This window comes from Peromyscus leucopus, chromosome 2, assembly GCF_004664715.2.
Source record: "Peromyscus leucopus breed LL Stock chromosome 2, UCI_PerLeu_2.1, whole genome shotgun sequence".
In the NCBI taxonomy this organism is placed as follows: domain Eukaryota; kingdom Metazoa; phylum Chordata; class Mammalia; order Rodentia; family Cricetidae; genus Peromyscus; species Peromyscus leucopus.
In genome coordinates, this window is record NC_051064.1 from 122,909,388 (window position 1) to 122,929,540 (window position 20,153).

The following is a 20,153-nucleotide window of genomic DNA, read 5'->3' on the forward strand; positions in this document are numbered from 1 at the left end:
GAGGGAACCATCGAGGGGCTGGACCCCCATAGTCCCCGATACCACAGGTATGCACCACCATGGCTGGTTTATGTGGTACTGTGTACTGAACCAAAGCACTTCGTGCTAGATGAACATGCTTTGAGCTGAACTACACCCTCATTCACATCACTTAACATTTTTAATAAATATAGTACTACTGACTCAGTTTGAACTCCAGCATTATTAACTAGTTTAGTTTTATAGTATCCAACATATTTCTTAATTGAAACCTCTCCTTATCAACAAAAAGGATCTTTGTCAGAGATGTAAAATGTGATAAAATATATAGTATGCCTCGCCTACAAAGAGCTATGTATTCACTAAGTCTTTCTACCTCCAATAAGGTTAACATAGTTGAAAGGAACTGACTTCACTCCTTGATTTATTTCTAGCTGTACTGAGGATCAGTCCTGAGGCCTTGCTCAATACTAGGCAAATACTTAACACTGAGCTATATGCTCTCCCTTTTCTGATTTCATTTAAAGGCAAGCTCAAGACAAGTTATGGTAGCATGCCCTGCAATCCCATCACTAGGGTGTGGAGGCCAGAGTGTTGTGAATTGGTGGCCAGGATGAGTTACAATGAGCTCTAAGACCAGGCTGGGCAACAGTAATGCCCTGTCTCAAAACTCAAACCAAACTAAAGGTCACAAAGTCATACAGGCAATCAGGGTACTCACGGTAATATCAGAAACTTAGTCACCAGCATGTTAGGTCTGAGATACTAGTTATATAAGCTGAAACAGTAATGAGGCATTAGGTTTAGAGAAAAGACATTTGGGATTCGGATCACAGTTGGGGTACTGCAGTGTTTAGCCAAGGGAAAGCATAGTCAAACTGAGTAGGAACAACCACTGAAGAGTTAGGAAGTCCAAGTGTTTGGGAACTTAAGAAGAGAAGTGAAAAACTCGCAAGTAAAAGTCAAGGAGACAGACTGGTAAGAAAAAACTCAAAAAAGTCAACACCGATTCATTCAGTGATGAGACTGGCTGGGAGTCAAATGTCACATTAGACTGTCATAGTCACAGCTGGGAGTGGTAGCCCACGCCTTTAATCCTAGTACTGGGGAAGCAGAGGCAGGTCAATCTTTGTTGAATTCCAGGTCAGCGGGGAAGATCCTGTTTCAAAAAAGGAAATGAAAAAGCCATAGCCAGATATGGTAGCAGGAGAGTCCCAGGTCCAATGCGAAGGGGGAAGCAGTACCAGGGATAGGGCTATCTCAGTTGGGAGAGCGTTTACCCAGCACATACGAAGCCCTGTGTTCAATCTCCATCAGTACTGAATAAAAGTGGGTTTGGTGGAGCACACCTGTGATCCTAGCAGTGGAGGCAGGAGGACCAGGAGTTCAAGGACAACCCAGGCTACATGAGACTCAGTCAGGGGGGTTGGAGGTGGAGAGAAAAGAGTAAGAACGAATATGAATATCCTAAGAGGAGAAAGACATTTCACAGTGAATTCACACTGAATGATTGATTAGGCCAGGCAAGAAATTAGATTGTCACTGTAAGAGGAAGTAGGTGCTAAGGATTTCTAATAGAACAGAGAAGGACTATCAGGTTATCCACCAGGATGGCAAATAGTGGATGAGATCCAGTACACAGGTGAAGATGTTAGCCTGAAGAAGAGGTACTGTCTATCTCGATCAACAAAAGAGGTCCGTATTTATAGTCAGGAAGGTGAACAGACATTCAGGAAGGAGCTTACAGAAAATCCCTTCCAAGTATCTCAGTTTTTACAGACCAAGAAGAAGCTCCTCAACAACAGGTTTCAGAGGGAGATTTCCTAAGATGGTAGGGTGGTAGTGGACTGGCTGGCCCCGTGGATGCAGGTGAATATAACAGAGTAGGTAAAGAACTGAAGGTGGTCTATCAAACACACAAGACCAAGAACAAAGGACACGAGAAGTATACACCATAAAACAGTAACTGACTACCAAAAAGCAGAGTACGGAGAGGAGTATATGATGGGGATGAGGCAGGATGGAAAAGTCACAGGAACAAAGCACCCTGGTTGGTGCTAGTAAAGTCCATCCAGTAAAGAGAATGAAGCAAAAAGAGCAGGACAGAGGTAAAAGTTTAAATATCTAGGAACTGCTAGAGAACGATCTTTGAGATGCATCCATTTTTTTTTTAAAGTTAAGCTTTACTTATTTATTTTTATGTATATGAGTGCTCTATCTGCATGGACAATTTTATGCCAGCAGAGGACATCAGATTCCACCAGAGTTGGTTGTGAGCCACCATGTGGTTGCTGGGAATTGAATTCAGGATCTCCAGAAGAGAGCAGCCAGTACTCTTAACCTCTGAGCCACCTCTCCAGCCCTATGAGTACATTTATTAAGAACTTTAGGGCAGGGCTGGCAGCTGGCTCAGCAGGGGAAAGGCACTTGTCACACAACTTTGGTGATCTCAGCTCCCTGGAACCCAGGTGAAGGAGAGAATTAATGCCAAAACTTGTCCCCTGGCATCCACATGAGTGTCATGGCATGCATGCTCACAAAAATACATCATACATGTACACTGGTGTGTATGTACACATACACAATTATAAACAAAGAAAGATGCTTCAGTGTAGAAATAAAACAAGAATTCATGGATCAGATCTGAAATGACAGCAGAGATTAGAGGCAGATGATGAAGCAAAGCCTAAGCATTCCTAATTTTTTTCTGCATGATTTATTAAAAATTTGGAGAGAACTAATCACAAATTTTCTCATGAAAATGATTCAGATTTCATTTAAAAATGATGCAATCAGTAAAACAGTTTTTAAAGGCTCAACCATTTTATTAACATTATGCTCCACAGTATCCAGTTTGACCAGTTAATTATCATTAAAGCATATTCATGGAGCCTAGAACCCTGCATTTGTGTGTTATGGAGGTAAACACACAAAGTATTAACTATATTAAAGTTAAATCCCACTCTCCTTGGATTATTTCTTGATCTATTATTTATTTAATTCTCTAAGCTCAGTAAAGTTAGTACTATAAAAAGAACAGCTCTTTTCACATCTGAGATTTCAGTAGGCCATTACTCAAACACGTGTAAATATCATTTGTACACTCCTAACTACCTGCTTTAGAAAAGCACCAAACCTGTAACTAACTTCATAGTTAATCTGATGACCAGGTAAACATACAGTTAAAGAACGATTTTCCATAGCCTAAAAGATGAACCCTGACTTTCATTCTGATCAGAGGAGACAAATGATGCAGCTTCTCTGTACTAACACATCACATCTGTAGCAAGACTGAATAGTTACCTAATGTACTCACCTCCTGAATAGCCTCTTCGCTGGGAAGCATGGAACATAAACATGTGACATAGGCTTGTTGAAAACATGACACCTGTGAAAGTTCTTTAGACTCTGCACACAGTTTTGATAAAGCAGTAGCTTGGGGGATGCAGTTAGATTTCAACAAATGTTTGATTCGCATTTGTAGAAAGGAAGGTCCTTCTTGTGCAATCAATTTGTTAACTAGAAAAAAGGAGAAATGCAAGAGGATGATAATATACCACGGGCAGAGTGGCGGTGACACTGTCATCGCTCTTCCGCTGCTTCCGCCTTTTTCCTCCCGAGACAGTCTGCTGCAGCTCAGGCTGGCCTCAAGCTCACCCTACAGCTGAGGCTGACCTTTGATTCCTGAGTCTCCTGCCTGCCTCCACTCCTCCAGTTTACTTGTTAATAAACCCAGAGTCACTATAAATGAGTGCTTATTCTAGTCTCTAGACTCTTCTAACAGGCAAGAGGAAAATAAAGCTAACAATTTCCATTAATTAATTGTATTCTAACAAACTTTTTAATAAAACTGTCAAAATTTCAAAATCATTTAATCATCTCCCCCCTAACTTTCTGATAAGTCCAGTAAAGAACGGTAAAGAACAGTGAAATCAACCATAAATGTAAATAAATTCAAGAAAATGCAACAAGTGACCTACACAATATTAACTGAGTGAGTATGAGGTACCAGGTTTTAAGCTATACCTCTCATTTATTCTTCACACCACCACCAAGGCAAGTAATGTCCACAGATTAAGGTTAGAAAAATTAACATTCAGAGAAGTTAGGTAACTTGCCAAGGATTCCAAAGCCAGTGGTGCTGTTTCCTCTAAACCAGGCATTTTTCAAAGTGTGTTCCACCGACCAAATGACCTGAGAGATAGTCCTAGAAAAAAAAAGGATTCCTTGGTCAAATCTCTGAACAGTCCTGCAATGAATAAAACTGTTCACGTGTCCAATGTTTCCCATACTGATTTGACCAGAGAACCCTTTTATGAATATTAGTCCCTTGTAAAATATATATTCCTGGTTTAGTACACACTTTGGAAATGCTGCTCAGAGCACTAACTTACAGTGCTCAGCCAAGACTCCAACTTTGCAAAGCTGCTCAACAAGTCTGTGACATTACCCAGCGTTCCCTAAGCAGCACTCAAGTAAGCTACAAGACTGCTTTAGGTGTTTAATCTAAGACACTGTTTCTCAGACTTCAAAATGCTTTCTAAGACACCCAGGGAGCTTATTTAAATGTAGATTGTGATTCAATAGGTCTAGAGATGGGACTCTTTAGAAAAAAATTTGATACATTCTTACTGTATACCCCTGGCTAGCCTGTAACACTCTATATACATCAATCTTTGCCTCAGAGATCTACTTGCCTTTGTTGAGATTAAAAGTGCCATCATTTCTTTAATTTTTTTCTAACAAAACCCCCTCTGTTGTAGTCTCCCTGGTTTTAAAATTACCTTTTTAAAAATAAGGTAACTCACTATCTACATGTATATGCACAATGTGTATATACACACACAGCTAAAATGATTGTCCAAGACAGGCACGGTGGTGTACGCCTGTAATCCTAGCATGGGAGCCGAATACAGACTAACACTTCCAGGACAACCTGCATGCACTCCAGGGCAAAGCCTTTTGTTTCTTTTTTGAGACAGGGCTTCACTATGCAGCTCTGGCTGGCTCAAGAGCTTGCTTTGTAGACCTAGCTGGCCTTGTACTCAGAGATGCACCTGTCTCTGTCTCAGGGGTGCTGGGATTAAAGTCATGCACTACCATGCCTGCTACAAGATTCTTTTATATTTATATTTTTTTTTCAAATTTATGTATTTAAATGTGTACCATGTGTGCATCTGGAAGTTACAGAGAGATGTGAGCCACCAAATATGTGCTGGGAAGCAAACCTAAGTCCTCTTTGAGAGCAACAAGTGCTCTTAACCACTGAGCCATCTCTCCAGACTCAAGATATATTAAAAAGAAAGAAAGAAAGAAAGAAAGAAAGAAAGAAAGAAAGAAAGAAAGAAAGAAAGAAAGAAAGAAAACAAACAAAGCTCTTATTTTGACATCAGTGCTCTAGTTTCCCTCCCAGAGAAACAATTCTTTTCCACTTTTTCTGTCCCCTTCCAGAAATCATCCCTTTCTTGACCAACTAAGTACATGATCTGGCTCATCCTACCACCATCCCTTAGAGTTGCCTTATTATTGTCAACCAAATAGAACCTCATTATGTGGATGCACTATAACTCACCTCAGAGATTCCATAACTGATCATTTACAAGTGGTTTCTGACCTTTAGCAGTCATCAATAATGATGCAATTCACTAGGATGTGCATATGTCATTCCACCAATGAGAATATTAAGACAAAAACAAAACAAAACAAACCAAAGTCCTAGAAGTAGAATTACTAGGTGAGAGGCTTTGTCCAATAGCTCTGGCCCATACTGCCAAACGATTCTCAGAAGTTGTACCCACATTTAAACTACTTCAGAGTTCAACTCTAGAGGCTTTAGATTTAGCAGGCTTTAGAGCTTGGATTTTAGTCTATGCTTTTGGTTTGAAATTCTATAAAATGGAGCCAAAGTCAAAAGTCATGGAGGAAAAATATCACATTTACCTTCGTCTTTTCCATTTTAGAGTCACAATCATTAAAATCCACACTATAAAACCATAGCTCCCCTTATCAACAGTTCTTTAACGTTATATCAATTATTCAAAACACAAAACAAAACTATGTAATGTTCTTGAATGCTACTCCTTTCCTCGGGGAACCACTGAGTTCCTGTCCTGATCGTGTGGTTCTTTAAACTCTTCTCATCCTCATCTGCCTAACATCAGACCCTGCGCTATCAGCCTTCCAAGGCCATGAGCAGCTTATGAATCCTACAGAAGGCAACACATTGAAAACAGGAATGTTACCTTTAAGGCCACAGCACTGCTGGGTTTGCACAGTACTTTCCACCTCTTACCACACTAAGATTTCCCTATAAACGGAGAATAAGGGTTGTAATGTAAAGGCAGTTAGACTGTAGATTTCAAAATCGACATCTGAAGTTCAGCCTGACTTTGACACAAATTCACTGACCACTCTGAAGCCCAAACTTTCCATCTATAAAATTCATTCACAAAAAAAAAAAAGTATTATTCATGGTTGTCACTGCCCACTATCTTGTGAGTAGATAAATACATTTTGATGCCTGGGGTTTTTGCTTTGTTTGAGACAGATCTCATGTAGTCCAGGCTGGCCTCTAATATAATAATAATAATAATAATATAGCTGAGGGTGACCTTGAACTCCCAATTCTCCTGATTTCCTTCCTGAGTACTTACTTGGATTATAGGCATGCACCACCACACCCATTAAAAATACCTGTATGTCTTCATACCATGAAATATATTTAACAATAAAAAAGAAAAAAAAAAAATTCATTCACCTGGAGGGGATCCCAGAATCATACATGAAATAGGAGTGGTACAAATAAAACACAGCCCAAAACCAAGCATGAAATAAATGTTCAACTATTACTCATCTCTGATATCGTTTGTGATCTCCTGCTACCAATTTGTGATCAAATACAATGTTCTGTTAACTTCTGTATTCTCTATAGAACTAAGCATCATGGACACAGCAACGCAAGCATTATCTACCCTCAGTCAGATACTTTTCAAGTCACAGATATTGAACCTACCTCTACAATTTTAACTACATGGTCTTGGGCATGTGTGAGCTCTCATCTACTTACAGATGACATATGAACACACTAATACAATACTCAAGACAGAGCAAGCCCTTTAAGTACCACTGCTGTTATTTATAGGAGAAAAAAAACCTAATCTACTCAATACATTACAATTACTGTCACTTTTTCTTGGGTGGGTGTGGGGGGCTGAACCCATGGCTTCAAGTTTGCTGGGTAAGCAGTTCTATCACGGAGCTCTATCTACAGATCCTCCCTCTTATCAATTTTAACACAACTCAGTCTTGCATTTAAAAATCATTTCAGGAGACTGGAGAGCTGGCTCCCCAGTTAAGAGAACTACATGCTCTTCCAAAGGTCCCAGGTTCAATTCCCAGGACCCACGTGGAAGTTCACAACTGTCCATAACTCCAGTTCCAGGTGATCTGATGCCCTCATACAGAAATACATGCAGACAAAACAATACACAGAAAAAAATTAAGTCATAAAAGATATAATTTCAAGGGCTGGGGAGATGCTCACTGGATAAAAGCACTTGCTCTGAAGGCATGAGGACTTGAGTTTGAAACCAGAATTCATATAAAAGGTGGGCATATGCTACTAACTCCACCACTGAGGTTTGGAGACAGGCAGATCTCCAGAGCTCTACTGGTTGGCCAGCACTGCTGTCCTTCCAGCTCAGTAACAGATCCTGCCTTTCTCCAGGCTAAAGGTTAATCCACCTGCCTCTGCCTTGTAATACTGTGCCCCACCATGCCTAGCCTCTTTCCCTTTCTTAAAAAGTAGTATCTATATTTCTTAGTAAATTTACTTGTCAATACATGTTATTTGTTGAAAGGAAATCCAGGGGCTGGAAAGGCAGCTCAACAGCAAAGCACCTATCTTATATGTCTAAGATACTTGGTTCATGCCTAGCAATGACAAATAAAATGAGGATCGTGTGAATCCATGTGTTTCAATACTTAATAAAGTTATCCTCTGGACTCTAACATGCTGTGGTACACAATATACACAAATAAATTAATATGTAAAAAAATTAGAAAAATGAAAGGTGTAGCTGAGCATGTAGCTTAAGTGTTAGAGCACTTGCCAATCACGGGCAAGGCCTTGGGTTGCTCCCTAGCCACTGGTGCTGGGGAGCAAAACTTAAGTTACATGACACTTTACCTCCCTATATTTTATCATCTGAAAAGAATCACACTGAAGGTTTTATTGAAAAGGAGTTCTTAAGGTTGAAGAGGTGGCTCAATGGTTCAGAGCATATACTGGTCTTCCAGAGGACTCAGGTCCAATTCCCAGAACTCACTTCAGTTAGTTCACAACTGTCTGGAACTCTATCTCCAGATGAATCCAAGACTCTGGTCTCCTTGGGCACTGTACTTACATGCACACACAGCCACATAGCCACACCCATATATATGTAATTTAAAGAAAAAAAAAAACCCCAAACCTTTAAAAAACAAAATAAAAGGAGCTTTCAGCTAGGCAATGCGTTACAGGCTTGTAATCTGAACACTTCGGAGGTTGATCAAATCAAATACCCAAGGCCTTGGGCTGGAGAGATGATTCAATGGCTAAGAACAGCAGCTCTTAGACAAACTGAACCAGAGAGAGCCTGACTCAAAAAGCAAAACCAAACAGACAAAACCCCAAACCAACTAAACCAACAATGACAACAGAAATAGAGCAGGGGATGGCAGACAGATAAGACAGGAGACCCTTGCAAGATGTTTTTATTAGTCAACCTAGTCACAAGACTGACTGGCGCTCACAGGCTTCGGTTATAAACCATTTTACACACATTTTACAGATTTACTAGCACGTGAATGCTGGGTGTGGATGTGGATGTGTGGGTGTCCATGAGGAAGTTAGAGGACAACTTTGTCAAGTTGGTTCTCTCCTTCCACCTTTATATGGGTTCCAGGATTTGAAATATGTCCATTACATTTGAGGAGCAAGCAAAGTGCTTATAGGCCTTTTGAATTCAAAACAAAACTTAATTCCAGAACTCTGTGAGTACAAAGCTAGGCTGGTTTACACTAGGAGTTCTAGGTCAGCCAGGATTACATAGTGAGACCCTGTAAGTTTTATAAGATTATAATGAAGGGGCTGGAGAGGTGACTCAGCATTTAAAAGCACTTGTTGCTCTTGCAGAGAACCTGGGTTAGATTCCTAGCACCCACATGGTGGTTCATAATCACTGACGACTCTAGTTTCAGGAGTATCCAAAGCCCTCCTCTTAATTCAGCAGGCACCAGGCACACATGTGGTGCACATATATATGCAGGTAAAACAATCATATACATTTAAAAAAAATCCAAGGTTGGGGGGGAAAGAGATAGATATTAGAATCTAAAATTCCTACAGCTAGGATGGAGAAATGACTCAGTACTTAAGAGCATGTCAGCTCTTCCTGAGGACCCAGGTTCAATTCCTAGCACTCACACAGTGGCTTACAACCATCAGTAACTCCAGTTCCAGGGGGAATCCTACACACCTTCTTGAGGCCTCTGTGAGGCACCAGGCATGGATGTGGTACACATACATACATGCATGCAAAATGTTCATACACATAAAATAAAAATAAATCTTAAAAAACAAGCAAACAAACAAAAAAACAACAACGTCTTTCCATTTAGTGACAATGTAGCATTGAAATACTGTGATGGAATGCATTACTCTGTGGTGATGCTGATATAAACAGACTTACTACACTGACAGTTTCATAAAAAGTACACTAAATAAAATTAGGAAGTACATGAAACTTGATAATGATAAATCATGTTTCTAGTTTATGTATTTACTATGCTATAATTAAAATGTACTCCTACTTATTAAAAAAAGTTAGCTTGGCGGTGGTGGTGTACCCCTTTAATCCCAGCACTCAGGAAAGTAGAGACAGGCCAATTTTTGTGAGATCAAGCCAGTCAGGTCTATAAAGTGAGTTCCAGGACAGCCAGAGCTACACAGAGAAATCCTGTCTCAAAAAAAAAAAAAAAAAGTCAATGAAATTTTAAGACTTACCTTCCTCTGTTTCTACTGGCTGTTGAGAGAGAATTTTAAGAAGAACGGGGTTTTTCCAAACTCCTTCTTTTGTAACATGAACCAGTATTTGTAGATTATTATTCCCAAATTCCAACAATGCATCATGTGACTCCTAAAACAAAAGCAACATATTTAAAAGAGAAGCTAAGAACAAAGCTTTGCCTCTTCTCAATCTAGTTAAGTATCAATAACTGAAAAGGACTTGAGTGGGGGCAGTTTGTGTTTTTCTACAGTGGCTTTTTTTTCCCCCCCTGTTTTTCAAGACAGAGTTTCTCTGTGTAATTTTGGTGCTTGTCCTGGATCTTGCTCTGTAGACCAGGCTGGCCTTGAACTCACAGAAATCCGCCTGGCTCTGCCTCCTAAGTGCTGAGATTAAAGGTGGGCACCATTGCCACCCAGCCCTACAGTGATATTTTTAAGCAAAAAATATCTTTAAAATTTTTTCATGAATTTCCCTCAGGTAAAATTATCAGTCAATTTATACTTGAATCTGAAATGTCCTAGTAATTAAGATGGCCAGACCCAATAATCTTGGCAGTAGCAGATTTAATTTTTTTTAATTTATTTATTTATTATGTATACAGTACACATATCCCTGCAGGCCAGAAGATGGCACCAGATCTCATTACGGATGGTTGTGAGCCACCATGTGGTTGCTGGGAATTGAACTCAGGACCTTTGGAGGAGCAAGCAGTGCTCTTAACCTCTGAGCCATCTCTCCAGCCCCCAGATTTAATTTTTTTAAGACTACTGATACAGCTTTCATTTTAAAGGCCTGTTCATTATTTGTACAGGCAGCATACTCTTACAAACATAAATAATTATTGCATGGTAATAAATGACATGGGGGGAGATCATGCCTGCTACACAAGCATTCTACTGCTGGACTTTAGCCTCAGTCCTGATTTCCAACTATTTAAATTCTTGTTAGTCTATTATTTAAAAAAGAGATGGCTCTATATAAAATGTTATAAAGTCTTGGTTATTAGTTTGGTTTTCAAAAACTTTAATTGCTACTAGGTATGGTAGCACATACCTTTAATCTCAAACTTGAGAGACAGAGGCAGGCACATCTAGAGTTCTAGGCCAGTCAGGGCTACATAGTGAAATCCTGTCTCAAAAAAAAAAAAAAAAAAAAAATGATGTCCAAGCTAGGTAAGGGGAAATTGGCACATATCTAGGAATCAGTAAGAGGCAGGAAGATCAAGAGTTCAAGGCCAGCCTGGGCTACATAAAACCTTATCTCTGGCCAGGCGGCGCACGCCTTTAATACCAAACTCAGAGGCAGGTGTGCTTTGTGAGTTAGAGGCCAGCCTGGTCAATAGATTGAGATCCAGGACAGGCATCAAAACTACTCAGAGAAACTATCTCAAAAAACAAAAAACAAAACAAAACAAAAAACCCAAAAAACAAAAACAACACACACACACACACACACACACACACACACACACACACAAAACCCAAACAAACAAACAAAAACTAAAAAACCAAACCATGCCGGGCGGTGGTGGCGCACGCCTTAATCCCAGCACTCGGGAGGCAGAGCCAGGCGGATCTCTGTGAGTTTGAGGCCAGCCTGGGCTACCAAGTGAGTCCCAGGAAAGGCGCAAAGCTACACAGAGAAACCCTGTCTCAAAAAACAAAAAACAAAAAACAAAAAAAAAAGAAAGAAAGAAAATAAAAATAAAAACAAACCAAATCAACCAACCAAACAAAAAAACGTTATCTCATAAAAAAAAAAAAAAAGAAAAAAAGAAAAAAAACGGGGGTGGGTGGGGTGACATCACCTTCCAATAATCGTTTACTAATACCAATATTTAATTTGTATTTATTTAATATAATTTTAGCATTATTTAATACAGCAATTTTCCTTTAACAGCCTGACAGATCTTCAGACCTCTTTCTCCTGAACACAGGACAGATACTTTGTAGTGAAGACAAGGAATCTAAGTGAAATTTTCAGAATTTCCTGTTAGGTCACTGGACCTACAATGTCTACCACAACATACTGGCAGAAAACATTATCACCACTGTGATAAACAGCAACTGAAATTAAATGATCTGAATACTTTCTCCTCCCCTTCCATCTCTCCAAAGCTGATAGGTTGTCACTGTTCACTAGGACTTGTGGACTTAAATGATCCTCAGCCTACAAAAGAACTAGAGCCAAGGCCAGGGACTGAACGGCACATTGACTAGTTTACTTTTTCATCTGTTAAACTCAGAATATACTTCACTCAGAACAACTTTTGTTGCCATTAGGTATTTGATTAATTAATTATAGTAAATGTATTTTAAAAACTGAAACATGTTTCTTCTAATTGAAAAAAAATTTTTTTTTTAATTGAGGGGATGAGGTCACAAGACAGTCAGTATGGCAGCTCATTTTCTCCTTACAACAAGTGCATTCTAAAGCTTGACCTCCCACTGCCAGGCCTGGTAGAAACAAGCACCCTCACCCACTGAGCAATTCTGCCAGCAGATTTTTTTAAAGTACAAAGGTCATACCTTGAAATCTGCAAATCTGAAATGCCATAAGTAATTAAGTTTCATATCATTAAAACAAATAGATATTTAGTCAAATAGTGCAGGATCACATGCAGAGAAGTATCCCATGTGGTTATTAAAGAGGAAGATCAACATGTAGAATAAGCCTCATTCTCATAATAAAAACTAACCCAACAAGCTGCATGGCCAACAAAGGAGCATTGTGTATTGTGTGTTGTGTGTTCAAGGACAGCCTGGACTACAAAGTGAGTTCTGGTCCATTCTAGATACCACACAGATGCTACCTCAAAAAACAACTCAACATCATGAAAAAAAAAAATCCTTTTCAGGCTAGAAATATAGCTCAGTATACAAGTGCTCACACAGCATGAGCAGGGCCACATAAACTCCAGCAAGAACAAAAACAAAAACTTGCTTAGAATGTGTTTTCTAAACTGCATAGAGGAGGCACAGAGAGGCTGTATAGCTATAGTATGTCTGTAGAAGCCGGTGCCATCTGAGACCTCACTGATATAAATCCTTATCCTGGGTTGGCATGGAGCACGAAACCAAACAAAAAACCAAAAGGCCAGGCACAGCGACATGTCTACAAATCAGAGCACTTAGGAGGTGAAAAAGGAAGATCATAAATTCAAGGCTGAGGCTGGAGAGGTGGCTCAGCAGTTAAGAGCACTGGCTGCTCTTCCAGAGGGCCCGGGTTCAATTCCCAGCACCCAACATGGCAGCTCCTAACTGTCTGTAATTCCAGTTCCAGGAGATCCAGCATCCTCACACAGACATATGTGCAGGCAAAACATCACTGCACATAAAATAAATAAATAAATAAGAAATGATTTTTTAAAAAGTTTAAAAGGTTTATTTTTTGTCAAAATTATCCAGAATGCCATGTATTACCGTGTCCACTTGTCACATAAGATGAAAAAAAGCCTTATTTTTTTATATTTCATATTCAACAGGGACCAAGCCTCTTAATTATCCGCAATGTTATTTCACTAATTTTACTGAACACAGATTCAAAAACCTATCCTGTGCACCTGACAACTACTAAACATTTACACTTGGGAAGGGGCACTTACTTACTCAGCAAACAATCTAGGAAAACTAAGAAGCATATAAAGTGTTCTATCTAGGGAGGATATAATAAAATACTATAGCACTAAAAGAATCGAGTTTATTTGCTCTTCTAGAATGTGACATGTCAAGACCAAACTACTAAGGCCTCAAAGCAAAAAGACAAAAATACATGTGCTCAGCTGGGCACAGTGCTGCACGCCTGTAACCATAGCATCCAGGACGCTGGGGCAGGATTGTTACAAGGTTGAGGCCCGTCGGGGTACGTACAGACTTGGTTCAGGGACAGTACGGGTCTTGGATTTCAGCTAAGCCAGGGCCACAGTGTGATCATCTCACAAACAAAGCCCAAACAAAAGCAGAAATCAACATCCCATACACAAAAGATGACTTTAAATAGGCCAGGAATATGACAAAGAATTTTCTTCTCCCCAAGGAGAAAAATATTACAATCATTTCATTTTGTATTATGTACTCCAGAGGAAACAAATTCCTATACTCTGAAGTATGTTTTTAATATATGAATCTTTATCTGTGCTCACATAAAACACATCCAAGATACTTTGAAATGTGTGTCCTAGATGAAGCAGTTAATAAAGGATTCCGAATCTATTGGTAAGTGTTACTCTGGGCAAGCTAAGTTTCCTATGCGTGCCTCCTTGTTTGTAAATGAGGACTCAAATAATCTTCACATTATAAAGTTTACTTAAGGGACATAAAATATTTAAAATAAAGCACAAAGAGGCCGGGCGTGGTGGTGCACACCTTTAGTCCCAACACTCAGGAGGCAGAGGCAGGCAGATCTCTGAGTTCGAGGCCAGCCTGGTCTACGGAGTGAGTTCCAGAATAGGCTCCAAAGCTACACAGAGAAACCCTGTTTCAAAAAACAAAAACAAAAAGCACAAAGCAGTGAGCCTTAATTAGTGGCCAATAATTAAATGACTGAAATTATTTAATGTTATAGAATATTATTTCAAGATGTGTTACATTTGTTTATGCTGTAGAACATTTGTTTAATGATGCAAAGATGTGTTGCATTCCTTTATGTTGCATTTGTTTAACTCTGTGAAGCTGTGTTACTTTCCTGTCTAAAATCCGATTGGTCTAATAAAGACCTGAACGGCTATAGCAAGGCAGAGAAAGGATAGGCAGGGCTGGCAGAGAGAATAAATAGGGGAAAAGGAGGCTCAAGGAGCAAGAGAACAAGGAGAGGAGGATGCTAGGGGCCAACCACCCAGCCAGCCACAGAGTAAGAGTGAAAGTAAGATACACAGAAGTAAGAAAAGGAAAAGCCCAGAAGCAAAAGGTAGACCAGATAATCTAAATTAAGAAAAGCTGGATAGAAACAAGCCATGCTAAGGCCAGGCATTTATAATAAAGAATAAATCTCTGTGTGTGATTATTTGGGAGCTGGGTGGTGGGCCCCTCAAAAGAGCCAAAAGAGCAAAGAGAAAAAAAAAAAAGACCAACAACAATTTAATGTCTATTTGTATGTGTATGTATATCTATGCCAAGTGTGTGCACACTGAGGTCAACACCTTGGTGTTGTTTCCCAGGCACTTTACCAAGTTCCTTTGTTCAAGAGGCCTGGGGTAGGCAAGGCAGACATGAGCTCTAGGAATCTTCCTTCCTCTGTTTCCCATCTTGCCATCTGGAATTACAGGCCCATGGTACCACATCTGGCTTTTTACATGACTTCTGGGGATCCAAACAGGTCCTCTTGCTTGCAAGGCAGGAACTTTACTGGTTAAAGCATCTCCCTAGTTCCTGAGTGGATTTTTAAAATACTTCTCAGTTTCTACCCTAATGGATCATTTGACACCTGTTGTTGGGTGGGCCACTTGACATTTTCTAACCTGTTCACCTACTTGGAGAGGGGAGAGTCAAGTAGTCTCCTATGAGTATAATGCATGAGCAAAAGCTACGACTACCAGTTTGACTGATTTAGATACACATACTGATTGGCAAGACACAAGTGTGTTATTAACAATCTAAATACTTTATTTAATAATCATAAATATATGAATATGTCATTAGTTTTGTTGTACGTTTTCAAAGTTTACTTTGCCAAGAATCAATGTATGTCTTGGGCAATTAAGCAGAGAATTTCTCTTGATTAAAATGGACTCACCTGTAGAGACTGAAGGAATGGTACCCAGACTTCACAGGGCAGTTCACTTTCAGGCACTGAAAGCAGTAATTCAAAACAACTCCTACAATACAAATAACTATGTAAGTATACAGGGAGATTACAGTAATAAGTACAGCATGAAAGCAATATGCAAGACTTTTATACTTATTCAAACTATTTTAAATACTTATACTCTTTATATTTTTTCTTTGAAACTGTTCTACTAGCTTTTCAAGTATTGAAAAAACAAAAGAAGGTCCAGAGAGATGGTTAAGAGTACTGACTGCTCTTCCAGAGGACCTGGGTTCAATTCCCAACATCCATATGGCAGCTCACAAGTGTCTGTAATTCCAGTTCCAGGGGACCCGACACTCATGCCAAAACACCAATGCACATCAAATAAAAATATTTTGGAGAGATGGCTCAGTGGTTAAGAGCACTGGCTGCTCTTCCAGAGGATCTGGGTTCATTTTCCAGCACCCATATGACAGCTCACAATTGTCTGTAACTCCAGTTCCAGGGGTTCTGGTGTCCTCATACAAATGTACATGCAAGCAAAATACCAATGCACATGAAAATGAAAATAATTTAAAAACAAGAAAGAAAGAAAAGCTATAATGCTTTATGTCTACATTATTGTTTTAATAAAGTTTAGAAATATATGAGCCTTCCAAAAAAAGTCATATTCCAAACTGTTAAGATTGTATGAGACGATCACCCATACAAATAGACCAAAAAAAAAAAAACCTGGATCTGGGGATATTGTGAATTTAATTGACATAGTGATTAAGAAGTAGACTGTCACCCACATCAGTTTCTATCACTTGCAGAGGAAGCAGAATGATTAGCAAAGTGATTTCTTCACTTCTAAAAAGGAAGCAAGAGTTTCTTCTTTCTACCCTAACCACTACCCAGACACAGAGAAGAGGGAAAAGAAAGGGATTATGAAAAGATTCAGTAAAACGTCAATAAAGAACTTAAAATATCAATCCAGCATAACTCTCCCAAGTCTTACAGCATAATCACTTTGCCTGTACAGATTGGTATCATGTGGCAGGATAGAACAATGGGATTAAAAGGGGAATGCTAATCCTCCACCAAAGTATGATGTCAGAGATTCAGCTGCGGTGAACTGAATACAAACAGGTCCTACCTACTTCTAGAACAGAAGTAACAGGTTACCCTGACAAGCACACATTTCATTCAACAATGCAGGATCTAACTGAGGCAACACCAGCCTACACTTGAACAGCTGTTGATGAAACAGTATGTTAATGGTGTAATTTTGTCTGTTACTAAGCAACCTAATATTAAAACAGCTAAATGACTATGGACTTTACTATACTGGTATTCTGTGCTGATAAAATTATTTTTAGTTCAAATGATGTAACCGAGTTGCAAGATTTCACAATAGCTTCTCCAATATATATGGTGTTTCTCAAAGATAACCAGTTTCTAGATCCTGAATCTATGATAATTCTGATTGCCAACTTGATTAGACTGAGATTCCTAGAAGATGGGCAGAGCACAGTTGTGAGTGTATCTGTGAGAGCATTTCTTCAGATGACTAGCTAAGGGGAGACTTCCATGAGGTGAGCAGTACTGTCTAAAGATTGAGGTCCGGGTGAATTAAAGGAGGGTCATGGCGTCAGCCCAGCCTGTGGGTATTCTCTCCCTGCTTCTTGCTTCTGGGTGAGAACAGCTCTACTTGGCCAGGCCTCCTTCTCATAATGGACTAAAACCCCTGAAACCGAGCCTGAAACTGAGCAGAAACAATCCTCCTCTTTTAAGTTGGTTTTCTCTGGCATTTATTTGGTCCTGGTCACAGTAACTGTTCAACACACAATCTATAGCTAAGGGAAAGAGAAGGGAAATGGATCGGACTTGTAGTACAAGCCTGAGTAAGAAAAGAGACCCCAAAGACAGCCACAGATTGTTTAGCTGGAGCTTCACTTGGACTTTCTCTCTTGGCAATTTAGGGGTGAAGGCTTAGAGCAAAGGGAACTGGTGCTTCTGCAGAGTAAATAGTGCCACTGTAAAGAGAAGTCAGGCAAACATCACAACCAACAGTACTTAATTCTTAAGTAACTGAAGTGTTTGAACTTACAGGACTAATCTGCCAAGCACTAAGAGGACATCTTCACATTCAGTAGTTAAAAATGGACGTGCGCTGGCAAAGCTTTGGATAGCAAGGCGGTATACCTCCAGAAGATACACAATGTGTTCTGATGCATTCTTGTTGCTTGCATATTGCAATAAGGTCTAAAAAAAAAAAAGAATTAATTGTTTTATAAATAAAAATGAAATAAATTGGTTCTTTGCACTCAAAAGTTCTATTTCTTCCTTCTTTCCTAACACTCTCTTACACACTCTCTTTTTAGGCCCTGGTTTGTTTAGAGGATTCTATATTCACCAAAGAATGAATCATTCCTCTGGAGTTAGAGGAATACAGAATGGTTCTTTTGGCAGGACGAAATCTGAGGAAAAAGCCATGGTATGCTTGGGCTGAGCACCCCATACCTGTACAGTTACAAGTAGCAAGTCTGGTTAACATCACAGTCAACTGAGCAGGGGAAAGGAGGAGGGTTGCTTCATGCACACCCTACCCCTCACAACAGAGTAACTTTCTCCTCCCCTTTGTAGATATTTATTATTCAAACATACTCCCAGATATATTCACAACAGAGAGACACGTGGCTGATCTGGCCAAGTTCTGTTTTGGGTGTTATGAACAACTAGGCAGTTGTCCTGAGTTGAACTTTTAGAGAGAATTCCCTATTTACCTTCTTATGCCTCAGCATAAATATACTAAATATAATTAAAATCAGAGACATCATCACAAGGTACAACTCAAGTTTGTCAACCAAAATAGAGAACAACCCAAATTATGACCCTTAACAATCAGTCCCTCCTTCCTCTTACACCCTATAAGCAAAGGCCCACTAACTCACATGGCCCACTGTCACTCTTGACAGCCAAATCCTGAGCTATACTATCTTGCTTTTGAATGAAGTATACTTGCTTACTCTTGCAATCCACATGAGCCTTTATTTTAATTCCTTGAAAAAAGACACCAAGAATGATGTGAAATTGGGCAGTAGTGGCACATGCCTTTAATCCCAGCACTCGGGAGGCAGAGGCAAGGAATCTTTGTGAATCTGAGGCCAGCTGGGTCTACAAAGCCAGTTCCAGGACAGCCAAAGCTGTTACATAGAGAAACCCTGTCTCAAAAAACCAAGACCAAAAAACTTTGCTGTGACTTTGTGTCATAGCCCCACATAGGCAGGACATCATTTTCCCTCTAGAGAACACATTCTAACTGGTCTGTAGAGCTCCTAATGAAACTAGGCTTTTAGCTAGGGCTACTCCTATAAGACAGAAGGCAGCTTGATTATGAGTGAATTCTATGTGACCTGAAGTTTTTACCCCCAGAGTAATTTCTGTAAAGATTTCTAACTTACTGTCTTGGAATTTTCTGTCTAAAGAACTACAAATAGGGCTAGTAAGATGGCTAACAGTTAATGACACTGGCTACCAAACCTGATGACCTGAGTTCAACCCCTGGGACCTATATGGTGAAGGAATAAACCAGCTCCTATAAGATGTCCTCTCTCTCCACAGGAGTGTCAAGTACACATGCACTCCCCCTCCAAACGCATGCGCGCGCGCGCGCACACACACACACACACCCGCACATAACTTTCTTTTTTTTCTTTTTCTTTTTCTTTTTTTTTTCCGAGACAGGGTTTCTCTTGTGTAGCTTTGCGCCTTTCCTGGAACTCACTTGGTAGCCCAGGCTGGCCTCGAACTCACAGAGATCCGCCTGCCTCTGCCTCCCGAATGCTGGGATTAAAGGCGTGCGCCACCACCGCCCGGCACATAACTTTTTAAGAACTACAAAGAAATACGGTAACAATGCAGGATTCCAAACTTTCTATGTTTTAGTGTTCATATTAAGATCCCTTTCTGAGCTGGGTGGGTGGGCTGCACACCTGTAATGCCAGGGCTGTAATACCAAGAGTTTTTGCACGGGAGTCAAGAGTTAAAGGTGATTTTTGAGACTTCACAGACTGAGGGTGACCTGGGTTACATGCAGCCTATCTCAAATAACAACAAAAGATCTTTACTATCAGCTCTGATTAAAAAACAAAAGAGTTGGGCGGTGGTGGCACAAGCCTTTAGTCCCAGCACTTGGGAGGCAGAGGCAGGTGGATCTCTGTGAGTTCGAGACCAGGCTGGGCTACAGAGTGAGTTCCAGGACAGGCACAAAGTCACACAGAGAAAAGTTGTCTCGGAAAACCAAAAACCAAACCAAACCAAAGAAACCCTCTAATGACATGTGATAAACCATCATACTACATATAGTAAAATGCTCTTGACACACTGAATGATGTG

At 39.9% G+C, this 20,153-nt stretch overlaps 1 protein-coding gene across 4 annotated transcripts in view; it reads right to left on the bottom strand.

Moving 5' to 3' along the window:
• Positions 1 to 20,153, bottom strand: part of Rlf (RLF zinc finger) — a 70,580-nt gene that overhangs the window by 26,375 nt on the left and 24,052 nt on the right. The window contains exons 2-5 of one of the 4 annotated variants that reach the window (XM_028886416.2): positions 17,866 to 18,020; positions 15,759 to 15,840; positions 10,025 to 10,157; positions 3,296 to 3,498 (exon numbers count right to left, since the gene is read on the bottom strand). In XM_028886416.2, coding sequence (XP_028742249.1) covers positions 3,296 to 3,498; positions 10,025 to 10,157; positions 15,759 to 15,840; positions 17,866 to 18,020 — 573 coding nt within the window. Of the gene's footprint in view, positions 1 to 3,295; positions 3,499 to 4,005; positions 4,029 to 6,221; positions 6,548 to 10,024; positions 10,158 to 15,758; positions 15,841 to 17,865; positions 18,021 to 20,153 lie in introns of those variants that run through there. The other 3 variants (XM_037202912.1, XM_037202911.1, XM_037202913.1) reach the window with 3 other exon arrangements.